Source organism: Rattus norvegicus, chromosome 12 (assembly GCF_036323735.1).
Source record: "Rattus norvegicus strain BN/NHsdMcwi chromosome 12, GRCr8, whole genome shotgun sequence".
In the NCBI taxonomy this organism is placed as follows: Eukaryota; Metazoa; Chordata; class Mammalia; order Rodentia; family Muridae; genus Rattus; species Rattus norvegicus.
In genome coordinates this window covers 28,155,788-28,168,753 of record NC_086030.1, presented here as the reverse complement: position 1 = coordinate 28,168,753, position 12,966 = coordinate 28,155,788, and the positions used below count along the sequence as shown (strand labels likewise).

The following is a 12,966-nucleotide window of genomic DNA, read 5'->3' as shown; positions in this document are numbered from 1 at the left end:
TCCTAAAGAATAGAGTTGCTGGGTCAAGCTTTGTGGGTGTTCTGTTCTATTGGTGTTTGTTTATACTTGGGATTGAGCCCAGACTCACGGAGCTACAGCAGCAGGCTTATGTTCTGTATTTTATATAGACTTGCTTATTTATTTGGGTTTCTCAAGACAGGGTTTCTCTGTGTAACAGGCCTGGCTGTCTTGGGACTTGCACTGTAGACCAGGCTGGCTTCAAACTCACAGAGTTCTGACTGCCCCTGCCTCCCAAGTGCTTGAGATTAAAGATGTGTGTCAGCATCACCTGGCTATGTTTTATTTATTTTAATTTTATGTGTCTATGTATTCTGCCTGCCTGTGTGTCTGTGTATCATGTGCCTGCAGTGCCAGCAGAGGCCAGAAGAGGGCACCTAATCTCCTGGAACCAGATCCAGATGGTTGTGAGTTGCCTTGTGGGGTCTGAGACCTGAAACCGTAAACTGAAAGGCCCAAGAGCAGCAGGCGCTCATAACCACAGAACCATGGCTCCAGCCCCCAACTTATTAATGTTATTTTGGGACAAGGTCTCCATAAAGTGTTCATCCTGTCCCATCTTAGCCTCTAGAATTGCTGGGAGTCCAAGGTTAGACCACCATGCATAAATTATTTATTTTCAAGACAGTCTTGGTATGTAGTCCAGGCTGGCCTTGCTGACCATCTCCCTTAGTGCTAAGATTATATATAGGTGGCTGACTATCTTGCCCAGCTTCCTAAAGAATAAGAGTTTGACAAGGTGCTACAGAGATGGCCCGGCGGGGTGAAGCCGACTGCTGTTAAGCCTAATGACCTAAATTCGACCCACTTGGTGTAAAGAAAGACCTAAGTCCCTCCGTCTTGTTACACCTCTCCTACTTACAGTTCTCAGATTGCACCACTTACTGTCACACGTGGGCTTTTGTCTGGTTGTTCAGTGGCGGGTTTTTTTTTTTGTTGTTGTTGTTGTTGTTGTTTTCTGAGACAGAGTTTCTGTGTGGTGCTCTGGCTGTCCTGGAACTCACTCTGTGGACTAGGCTGGCCCCGTCTCTGCTGGGACTAAAGGCATGGGCCCCACCACCACCACCGCCGCCCCGCCCCCACCTACCCACCTACTGGCTCATTACATCCGGTTTTAGCTGGAGGTGTGGCAGATAGAGACTGAGGGCTGAAGGGCTTTGTTCCAGCTCCAAGAATGTTACAGAGTTGTTATAAAGATCCTAGGCCAGATACGGAGGTGACAGTAAGTGACTATTAAAAGGCAATGAATATAGCCCAAAGGAAGTTGTCTTCTTGACCAGAGGCCATAAAGTAACCTGCTAGCTTCCAGCTATACATAGAGCACTTCAGGCTAGCCACAATTTACAAGGATTCTTTGTCTCCCTCAGAAATGGCCCTGCCATTGCAGAAGGCATCAGAGGCAGAGGAGAGGTGGGATCACGTACCAGACATCCTGCATATTAGAGATTTACATTACAGTTCGTAACAGTAGCGACCTTACAGTTCTGTACCAGCAACAGAATGATTTTATGGTTGGGAGATCTCCACAAAATGAGGAACTGTATTACAGGGTTACCTTATTAGGAAGGTCGAGAACACTGAGCTAAACTGAAGGCTGGATCTGTGTTCTAATGAAACTGGATCTTGTTTTGACTTTTTTTTAGATTTGTTTATTTATTATATATAGGTACACTGTAGCTGACTTCAGACGCACCAGAAGAGGGCATCCGATCTCATTACAGATGGTTGTGAGCCACCATGTGGTTGCTGGGGTTTGAACTCATGACCTTTGGAAGAGCAGTTGGTGCTCTTAACCAGTGAGCCATCTCTCCAGGCCTGACTTTTTTTCTTTTTTGAGACAGTCTCATTGTAGTCCAGGCTAGGTCTGAACTCTGTAATCTACTATGACCTTGGCCTCTGATCCCCCTGCTTCATCCTCCTAGGTGCTGGGATTCCAAGAGTGCGCTACCTGCCTGCCTGCCTGCCTGTCTGTCTGTCTGTCTGTCTTCCATGATGAGGATGGACTCCAGACTCCAAGCACGTTAGCCAAGAGCACTCTAGCAACCGAGCCATAGCCCAGCCCTATAATCTTCAGTAAAGGAAACGTTAATTCCTCTGTAAAGCCTGTGATCTAGTTGACCAATGCTGGTCCTTTGCATGGCAGTACAAAGCCCTGGGAGATGATATTCTGTGGGCTCACTTAGAGCCTGGTGTGGTCAGTTTCACTGAGTTTGGTAGTACCTGTCTTTAATCCCAGCCCTCAGCAAGCTGAGGCAGGAGGATCATGAATTTGAGACTAATTTGGGGCTACAGCATAAGGAGACTTTTTCTCAAAAGCAATAATAAAAGTAGTCATGGGGCTGGAGAGATGGGTCAGTGGTTAGAGCTCTTGCTGTTCATGCAGAGAGCCTGAGTTCTGTTCCCGGCATCTAAGTCAGACGGTTCAGGACTACCTGTCACTTCTGCTTTAGGGAACTGAGATCCTCCTCTGGCCTCTGGAGGCACCCCTCACATGCACATTCTCTCTCTCTCTCTCTTTCTCTCTCTCTCTCTCTCTCTCTCTCTCTCTCTCTCTCTCTCACACACACACACACACACACACACACACACACACACATTTTTTAAAAAAGAAAACTGGCAGCCCAATGTGGCACCTGCCTGGCATCCCAGCACTTGAGAAGTAGAGACAGAAGGAGCAGGAAGTCAACTTATGTAGCAAGTTCAAGGACAGTCTGAGCTACATGAGACCTTGTCTGGAGAGATAGGAAAAAAAAAATCTTCAAAAAGTTATCCTCTGACTTCCATGTGTGTACTCTGGTGTCCGTGCCTATAAACAAATGCGAAATGAATGATTGCATTTTGTCTTTAAAGAGTCTTCTTTACTTGTTTAATGTATCAAGTGCTCTGCCACATGTACACCTGCAGGCCAGAAGAGGGCATCCGATCCCATTACAGATGGTTGTGAGCCACCATGCAGTTGCTGGGATTTGAACTCAGGACCTCTGCAAGAGCAGTCAGTGCTCTTAACCTCTGAGCTATCTCTCCAGCCCCAATAAAAGCAATATCAAGAAAGAAAAGTTTCGGGGGTTGGGGATTTAGCTCAGTGGTAGAGCACTTGCCTAGCAAGCACAAGGCCCTGGGTTCGGTCCCCAGCTCCAAAAAAAAAAAAAAAAGAAAAGAAAAGAAAGAAAAGTTTCAGCCAGGCAGTGGTGGTACACACACATCTTTAATTCCATCAGGAGAGCTCTGAGTTCGAGGCCAGCCTGGTCTACAGAGTAAGTTTCTGGACAGCCAGGGCTACACAGAGAAACCCTGTCTTGAAAAACAAAAGCAAAGGGAGGGAGGGAGGGGAGGAGGGAAGGAGGAATGGAGAAAGGAAGATTGCCCTGCCTCCTGTGTTGTTATATACAGTATGCAAATAGAGCATAATAAAGGAGACACCATTGATCCCCCCCCCCCCCCACGCAGCTGGGGACTGAACCCAGGGCCTTGCACTTGCTAGGCAAGCGCTCTACCACTGAGCTAAATCCCCAACCCCCATTGATTTCTTTTTTACTCCTGCTTGATACAGAATTGATGCCAACCAGTAATCCCTGGATCAGCCCCTCTCAATGCCTGTCGTTTCTGTTTCTTTCTTGTCAAAGGCCAAAGTTTTCAGCCAAGCATGGCAGCACGTGTCTTATTTTCTCAGCAGTTGGAAGACGAGGAAGGAGGGTCCAAAATTCAAAGGCACCCTTGGATCATAGTTCCGTGTCAGTGTGGTGGGCTGAGAAGATCCTTTTGCAGAATACAACAAAATACAATATAATAAAACGTCCGGGTGTGGCGGTACGTTCCTTAATGCCAACACCCAGGAAGAGAAGTGGGTAGATCTTTATTTTAAAGCCTCCTTGCGTGGTCTACAGATTGAGTTCCAGGTCAGCCAGGAACTATAATGAGACTCTGTCTTTTAAAAAAAAGATGTGGGGGTTGGGGATTTAGCTCAGTGGTAGAGCGCTTGCCTAGCAAGCGCAAGGCCCTGGGTTCAGTCCCCAGCTCCGAAAAAAAAAATAATAAAGAAGTCAGCAAGAGCGTTTCTCACAATAGAGTTTCACAGAGCTGTGGGAGCTGCAGGTTGGGTAGGGTCTGGGTATCATACAAGGGCTACCTCATGTCTTCAGTGTCCTAAGGATGTCTTACCTCCTCCCAAAGCTTCTGTCGTCTCCATCCCGCACCAGCCTGGGCACCCGACCTTTAAACCGCGATAGACCCTCCATTCATACCCACAGAGCTGTCGTCATGTGATCACAGGAACACTGAGAATCCCCACTGCTCACTTCCTTTCTCTCCTATACAGAAACAATGGCCCAAGTAGCAGTGTCCACCCAGCCCATGGGCAATGAGTCCTCAGACGGCAGGATGGTGGTGACGTTCCTCATGTCTGCCCTGGAGTCCATGGTGAGAGTCTGTGGCTCTGCGCATATCTCGGACTGTTGCTGAGCTGAAGGATGGTGACACACTTCGTGTCACTTCTTTGTAACGCCCCTCGGGTCTGTATGAGGGCGTCTTTCTGGGCAGTGCGGTGGTGCATACCTGTAAACCCCAGCACCTTCGGAGATAGAAGAGGGTCAGGCGTTCAAGGTCCCCAAGGGCATGAGTACGGGTTGTTTTGACGTTTTTACGTGTATTTAGTGGATGGGATGCGTGCATGGCATAGAATGCACCGGGAGATTAGAGGACCACTTTTGGGAAGCTGGTGTTCTCTTGCCATCACATGGGTCCCGGGGATCAAACTCAGGTCATAAGGCTATCCACTGGGACATCTTGCCCCCAGAACATAGTGAGTTCATGGCCAGTACGGGACATGTGAGACCATCCCCTTCACCCCCTAAAAAAGAAGAAAGCTAGAAATACCTGCCCTAAAGACCACCGAGTGGGGATGGATCCACTGCTGCATTTAACAAGCACTAATGGGGGTTGGGGATTTAGCTCAGTGGTAGGGCGCTTGCCTAGCAAGTGCAAGGCCCTGGGTTCGGTCTTCAGCTCTGGAAAAAAAAAGAAAAGGAAAACAAAAAAACAAACAAACAAACAAACAAAAAAAACAAGCACTAATGGCGGGCCTCCTGCATCCAAGCCCCTTCTAGACACTGAGTACAACACATGAGGGCAGAACAGGCCCCCTCACAGGCCTTCTAGCCTGTGTCTATGTGTTTCTGTACGTAAATATAATAACCAGAAGCAGGACCCATAAGATGGCTCAGCAAGAAGAGGAGCTTGACACCAACCGCGACTATCCAAGTTCAAGTCCCAGGACCCAGAGTACAAGGAGAGAGCTAACCCTTGCAACTTGTTCTCTGACCTTCCGATGAGTACCGTATGCACACACGCACACACAGACACACCATCTGATATCACTCACAATAATAAAATAAAAATATGGAGGATGCATAAGGGAGAGTGGGTGACTAGTTTGGGGGTCGGAGATAAAGTCTCTTAGTAGTAGTTGTCCCCCATTTTTTGCCTAGTTTTTTAAAGACAGATTCTCGTCCAACCCACGATGACCTTGCATGTGCTACATAGCAGAGGCTTTGATCCCCCTGCCTCCCCCTCCAGAGCACGGGGATCACAGTCATGACTTCTTTCTTGTCCTTGAGTTTTCCTTCTTTCCCTCCAGTAGGGCTCCTAAGCCGACCTAACCAACTCTAGGCCTGCATGTGTAGAACCCACCCTTGTTTTGCATTTCCGTTTCAGTGTAAAGAGCTGGCCAAGTCCAAGGCTGAGGTGGCCTGCATCGCTGTATATGAGACGGACGTGTACGTGGTGGGGACGGAGCGAGGCTGTGCCTTTGTCAATGCCAGACAGGATCTCCAGAAAGATTTTGCACAGCACTGTAGGTGGCCAGGGTTGTACCCTGTCATTGTCCTGTCTGATGCTGTCTGTCTGTCTGTCTGTCTGGTTGGTTGGTTTTTATATCAGGGCTTGAATTTAGCTCCTCACACATGCTAGGCAAATACTCTATCTCTAAACTGTATCCCTGGGGGCTGGAGAGATGGCTCAGTAGTTAGAAGCACCAACTGCTCTTCCAGAGGTCCTGAGTTCAAATCCCAGCAACCACATGGTGGCTCACAACCATCTGTAATGGGATCTGATGCCCTCTTCTGTTGTGTCTGAAGACAGTGACAGTGTACTCATATACAAAATAAATAAATAAATCTAAACTGTATCCCCACTTTTATTCTCATATTTCATTCTATAATTATTTTTTGAGACAGGGTCTCACTATGTAGATCTAGAGGGCCTGAGATTTACTGTGTAGACCAGTTTGGCCTTAAGCTCACAGAGATCTTCCTGCCCCTGCCTCTTGAGTGCTGGGCTTAAAAACATGCACTACCATGCCCGACCTAATCATATTGATTTTTTTTTTCTTTTCTTTTTTTCGGAGCTGGGGACCGAACCGAGGGCCTTGTGCTTGCTAGGCAAGTGCTCTACCACTGAGCTAAATCCCCAGCTCCTATCATATTGATTTTTTATTGTTCATTCTAACATCATGTGCATTGCATTTATTGATTTGTTTTTACAAAGATTTAATTTATGTATATGAGTACACTGTAGCTGTCTTTAGACACACCAGAAGAAGGCATTAGATCCATTACAGATGGATGGGAGCCACCATGTGGTTGCTGGGATTTGAACTCAGGACCTCTGGAAGAGCAGCCAGTGCTCTGAACTGCTGAGCCATCTCTCCAGCCCTGTTGATATTTTTTTAAAGGAAGATTTACTTTCATTTTGATTTGTGTGTGTGTGTGTGTGTGTGTGTGTGTGTGTGTGTGTGTGTGAGAGAGAGAGAGAGAGAGAGAGAGAGAGAGAGAGAGAGAAAGAGAGAGAGAGAGAGAGAGTGAGTACATGTGAGTGCAGATGCCCAGAGTCCAGAAGAAGAATCAGGTCCCCTGGGGCTGGACGTACAGGCAGTTCAGAGCTGCATGAATCGGGTGTTCAGGACTAGAGCCCAGCCATCTGGGAGAGCACTTTGGGCTGTTAACTCTCCATGCCCTGGTCCCTACATTGAACTATTATATGAGTTTCATTACTGGCACCTAATGTTAACTACTTAAGGGAGGAAGAGTTTGTTTTGAGTTCTGGGGAGACGACAACACTTGGGGATGTGGGGAGACTCAGGGCCACCTGTGGGCCTAGCTCCAGGGAGATCTAACACCCCTGGCCTTCATGGGCACTCACTTCATAGATGTCCGTGTGCGTACCGCGCATGTGCACAAACCCATGCGTACACACAGTTAAAAAGAATAAATCTTAAAGGCCTGTTCCGCGTCCTGGTCTCACTGGGCCTGCGCACTGCTCACGGCCTGCGGTGAGGCAGGAGCAGATGGAAGGGGAGGAAGGTCTGCTTGAGTCAGACTGTACAGCCAGCAGAGAGTCGAGAATAGAACGGGAGCCAGTGTCACCTTCAGAGGCCATCCAGTGACCTGCTTCCCCCAACAAGACCCCATTCGCAGCTTTTCCCAATGTCACAGATCAGGGCCACCACGGGGACCAAGGCTTCAATATTCCTGACACTCGTGGCACTTTTTCCTTAAAGATTTTTTGTTTGGTTGGTTGTTTTGGGAGTTTGTATTGTTGTTTGTTTTGGGGGACAGGGTTTCTCTGTGTAGCCCTGGCTGTCCTGGATCTCACTCTCCAGACCAGGCTGGTCTCGAACTCACAGAGCTCCGCCTGCCTCCCAAGCACTGGGGTCACAAGTGTGAGTGCTCACCCTGGCACGTGGGTAGCTGTAGCTTTCTTTCAGGGGGATCACCATGCTCGACCCTGTTCATTTAATCCTGCTGTTCTCTCAGGGCTGGAGAGATGGCCTGTGGTTAGGGGCTTCCTGTGCCTACAGAGGACCCAAGTTTAGCTCTAGCACCCACATGAGGTAGCTAAGTACTGCAGGTAACTCCAGCACTAAGCGATCTGATGTCCTCTCCGGCCTCCAAGGGCACCACACACACAATGAGTGTGACATACAGACACACAGACACACATGTGCACATAAAAGTAAATCTTCAAACAAACAGCAGGCCTCTGTTTTGGGGGCTGAGGGATACGGCTCAGTCAGTAGAGTGGTTACCTAGCATGTGTGAAGCCCCCGCTTCCACCCTCAAGACAGACAAACAAAAATGCCTTTTTCTTTTCTTTTTTTTTTTTTTTTTCTTTTCTTTTTTCCAGAGCTGGGGACCGAACCCAGGGCCTTGCGCTTGCTAGGCAAGCGCTCTACCACTGAGCTAAATCCCCAACCCCCAAAAATGCCTTCTTTATTTCTTTATATAAAGCGTTGGTTTGTGATTGTCCCCCTTTCCCCTCCTTTTCCTCTCCGTACGAGAAATACAGATGGGGGAGGGGCAGAAAGAATGCTCGCTCTGACCCATGCTCATCCTGTGTTTGCAGGCCAGGGGGAAGGGCTGCCTGAAGAAAAGCCACTGTGTCTGGAAAACGGGGCAGCCTGCCCTGGAGAAGCCCAGCTGCTCAGAAGAGCGGTGCAGGACCATTTCTGCCTTTGTTACCGTGAGTCCCTGTGGAGCACAGGCACCCCCACGTGTGTGAGAGTGTGTGTGTGTGGTGTGTGATGTAGTATGTGGTATATGTGTATGAGATGTAATGTATGTATGTATGTATGTATGTATGTGCCCATGTGCATGTGTGTATGTGTGATATGGCATGTGGTGTGTGTGTATGTGTGGTGTACATATATATGTGCTTGTGTATGACTGTGTATGTGCATGAGTGTGACATGGTATGTGGTATATGTTTATGATATGATGTGTGTATGTAGTATATGATGTAGTATGTGGTATGTGTGTATGAGATGTGATGTATGTGTGCGTGCCCATGTGCATGTATGTGTGTGTGATACGGTATATGGCATGTATGTATGTATGTGTGTGTGTATGTGTGTGTGTGTGTGTGTGTGTGTGTGTGTGGTGTACATGTGCTTACAGTACACATGGAAGTCACAGAACAATTTGTAAGAAGTTCAGGAGATCAACTGAAGTCAGGTCACAATGCTCACACACTTCTGTGTCTGTGTGTGCTGGATATGTGTGTATGTATATATACATATATATAGTATAGATACTATATATAATGGATATACATACATTATCTCTCTGTGTCTGTGTGTCTGTGTGTGTCTGTGTCTGTGTATCTGTGTGTCTGTGTGTATGACTGTGGCTTACAGACTGTGACCCAGCTAATCCAACATGACTGTCTCCTGACAGAAAGGTCAAGGATCAGGTAGTTGTGCAGCCCACAGGGCTGGATGTCTTAGCTAATCTTCAGGCTCCTTTGGAACCCTAGAGAAGTAAGTTCTGGTATGAGTGAAGGAGTGCCCCAGCTGCAGGAGAGATGAACTTGGCAGTGCAAGCGAATGCAAGCAGGCGCCATGCAAAAGCTTCCTTACCCCTGCCCTTTCCTGTGGGCCGCCACCTGAAACTGTGGCTCAGATTTAGGCCAGGTCTTCATCTCGCCTCAGTGATCCAGTCAGGAAGATCCTACACAGCCATGTGCAGCCACTTGGGGAAGAGTTGATTCCAGATGCAGTCATTGGTGGTCAGTGTCAGCCATCACAAGAGCCATCGTGGCAGGGGAGACACAGCCATGGGCCAAGAAGGGGTGGGGCCAGGAGCAGGAAGCTGGCTGGTCTCATGGCCGCCACACTCAGGAAGTGGAGAGAGAGCATACTTTGTGCTCTTCATGTATGTTCAAGCTCCATGTCCCCGTGTCTGTTACCCTAGATGGAGCTGGCTGCAGGAGAGTTCTGAGTGTCACCGTCTCTTGCCTCCTACTCTAGGTAAAGCACTGGGGACGACAGCCATGGTCCCTGTTCCTTACGAGCAGATGCTTCAGGATGAGGCAGCCGTGGTGGTTCAGGGCCTCCCGGAAGGCCTGGTCTTCCAGCACCCTGACAATTACAGCCTTGCCACCCTGAAGTGGATCCTGGAGAACAGAGCCGGAATCTCTTTCGTCGTAAAGAGGTAATCTGCTCCACGGCCTGTGGCAGTTCCTTTGGAGATGAGCTGGCTTGAGCCAAGTGTGGCCACACAAGCCTGCAATCCCAGTATGGGGAGTCTGAGGCAGGAGAATCACTGAAAGTTTGAGGCAAGCCCAAGTTATAGTGAGTTCAAGGACAGCCTGGGATATGTACCAAAACCTTGTCTTAGAGAGAAAGAGAGAGAGGGAGAGGGAGAGGGAGAGGGAGAGGGAGAGGGAGGGAGGGAGAGAGAGAGAGAAGAGAGAGAGAGAGAGAGAGAGAGAGAGAGAGAGAGAGAGAGAGAGAGAAAGAAAGGAATTACCACATCTGGGGCCACAGCTGAGGTGGCTGAAGTAGACCACTCACCCGCATGCACCAGGCCCTGGGTTCTATGCAAGAAAGTAAAAGTGTCGTTCACTGTGTGTGACTGTTCTGCTTGTGTTCGTGTTGGGTAATGGTGTTGGTTTGTCTTGCAGACCTTTCCTAGGTGCAGAGAGCCAGCTGGGTAAGTAGCGGGTTCTGATCCTCCATGGCTGCCCAGAAGCACCAAAGCCTTTCTTCTGTCACGATGACGATGCATGCTTTAATACACTCCTCCATTTCACCGCACTGAGCTGGGGGGGGGGGGTGGCTTGATAGTAGATCTCTTACCTATAGGATTGCCCACTTGAGGGGCTGAGGGTGTGTGGTCAGTAGTACAGCATCTGCCTAGAATCCCCCAGTAAGTGGTTCAGAGCACAGCTAAGTGATAGAGTGCCTGCTTAGATCCATTAGTGAGGTTCTAGACACGTGGCTCAGTGGGAGAGAAATTGTCCATTATCCAGTGGTAGAGCCCCTGCCTAGAATCCCCCAGTGAGGGGCTGGAGGCGTGGCTTAGTGGTAGAGCACCTGCCTAGAATCCCCCAGTGAGGGGCTGAGGGTGTGGCTCAATGGTAGAGCTCCTGCCTAGAATCTTTCAGTGATGGGCTCTGGGCCTGCCTCCATGGAAGAATGCTTGTATATCATTGCATGGGACCCTGGGTTCTCTCATCAACACCACAAAGGAGGAGGGGAGGGAACAAACACCTATGGTACTGTGACACTAAAGGGCTATGCAAAGGTCCTAAACAGGAAGAGATAGCAGTCAGAGACTTCACAGCCCAGGCTGGGGAGATTCTGTAGTGACAGCCACCTGATCCTCCAGAGGCATGTGTGGATGTAGGGAGTCAAATGGCGCCTGTGAGTACCAGCCCTGCAAAGGGGTTTCTGGCTTTGAGGGCTCTAGCATTCATTCCTGTGTCTCGGAAACTCAGAATGAGGATAAGGAATAATTCTGCTTAGGAAAAAGCCAGGAAAATGGTGGTGCTCGTGGGATGTCAGAGTCATCCCCAAAGCTGGCATGGGGCTAGAAGAGCTGGTTTAGAAAGCTCTACAGCCATATGGCCCTCAGGATAAACAGAGACTCACTGGGGTGGTGGCCCACTGTGGTAGAACCAGCCCTGGGGATACAGAGGCAAGAGGTTCAGGAGGTAAGGCCAGCCTGAACCACATAGCAAGGTCAAGATCAGCTTAGACTGCATATCCAGGCCCCGCCCTCAAAGGATGGAAGGCTAAGTAGACAGAATAAGCTGGTCTCTTCAGGCTGGTTCTCTTGAGATAACAGAGCTGTGTGACAGACTTGTGGGAACCCAGATGTCTTCTGTCCCTTTGATTCACAGCAATGGAGATATCCCTGTGTCCCCCCCCCCCCACAACCCCCTCAGATATCTCTGCCAGAAGCATCTGAAAACCCATCCACTTATGATTGGGCATAGTAACAAGTCGAGTGTCTTTCATCCCAGCACTCAGAGTCAGAGGCAGGGGTGACTCTGTGAGTTCAAAGCTAGGCTGGTCCATCTAGTAAATCCTAGACCAGCCGGAGCTACACTGTAAGGTCCTGTCGAAAAGAAAGAAATAAAGAAGAGAAAAGAAAGGGGCTAGAGAGGTGGCTCAGCGGTTAAGAACACTGACTGCTCTTCCAGAGCTCCTGAGTTCAATTCCCAGCAACCACACGGTGGCTCACAACCATCTGTAATGAGATCTGATGCCCTCTTCTGGTGTGTCTGAAGACAGATACAGTGTACTCATATAAATTAAAAAATAAATAAATCTAAAAAAATAAAATAAGAAAAAGAAGAGAAAAGAAGAAATCTACCCACGTCTACCTCTTATTTTCTTAAATTATTATTTTATAAATGTAGTTGGAGCTCTGTTCCTCTAGCAGTTTACAAAGCATGTTGTCTGAAGGTGGCGGCACACGCCTTTAATCTCAGCACTTGGGAAGGTGAAGCAGGTGAATCTCTGAGTTCAAGGCCAGCCTGGTCTACAGAGTGAGTTCCAGGACAGCCAAAGATATACAGAGAGACCCTGCTTTTAAAAGAAAGTCAAGGGCTGGGGATTTAGCTCAGTGGTAGAGCGCTTACCTAGGAAGCGCAAGGCCCTGGGTTCGGTCCCCAGCTCCGAAAAAAAAAAAAAAAAGAACCAAAAAAAAAAAAAAAAAAAAAAAAGAAAGTCAAAAAATCAACAACAACACAGCAGAATAAAGGGGATGCCATGATAGACAGCACAGGTAGAGGAAGGACTTACAGAGTTTGCTGTGTATCTAAGCCAGTATGATCCCCCTCAGGCCCGTTTGTGGGGGTCTTTGTGAGGTCCTTGTCCTCTGGCTTCTGTTAGAGAAGTACAGTGTCACACTGTCATCCCAGCTTTTGAGAGGTTGAGGCAGGAAGGTTGAAAGTTCAAGACCAGCCTGGGCTACCTAGCAAAACCTTGTCTCAAAAAAAAAAAATCCAATGAAAGGGCTGGAGAGACGCTCCAGCAGTTATAACTCTTGCAGGAGACCAGGGCTCAGTTCCCAGCACCCATACAGCAGTTCACAGCTGCCTCCTATTCCAGTTCAGTGGGATCCATGCCTGCTTCTGGCTTTCAGGGGCACCAGGCATCCATGAGAT

The 12,966-nt window shown here is 48.5% G+C and overlaps 1 protein-coding gene across 2 annotated transcripts in view; it reads left to right on the top strand.

The window, feature by feature from the left end:
• Gtf2ird2 (GTF2I repeat domain containing 2) overlaps nt 1–12,966 on the top strand; it is a 44,891-nt gene that overhangs the window by 10,336 nt on the left and 21,589 nt on the right. For both annotated transcript variants that reach the window (XM_063271158.1, NM_001393697.1), the window contains exons 2-6: nt 4,334–4,434; nt 5,728–5,866; nt 8,416–8,532; nt 9,818–10,001; nt 10,474–10,502. In XM_063271158.1, the coding sequence (XP_063127228.1) occupies nt 4,339–4,434; nt 5,728–5,866; nt 8,416–8,532; nt 9,818–10,001; nt 10,474–10,502 (565 nt within the window). In that variant the 5' untranslated portion in view covers nt 4,334–4,338. The remainder of the gene's footprint in view (nt 1–4,333; nt 4,435–5,727; nt 5,867–8,415; nt 8,533–9,817; nt 10,002–10,473; nt 10,503–12,966) is intronic.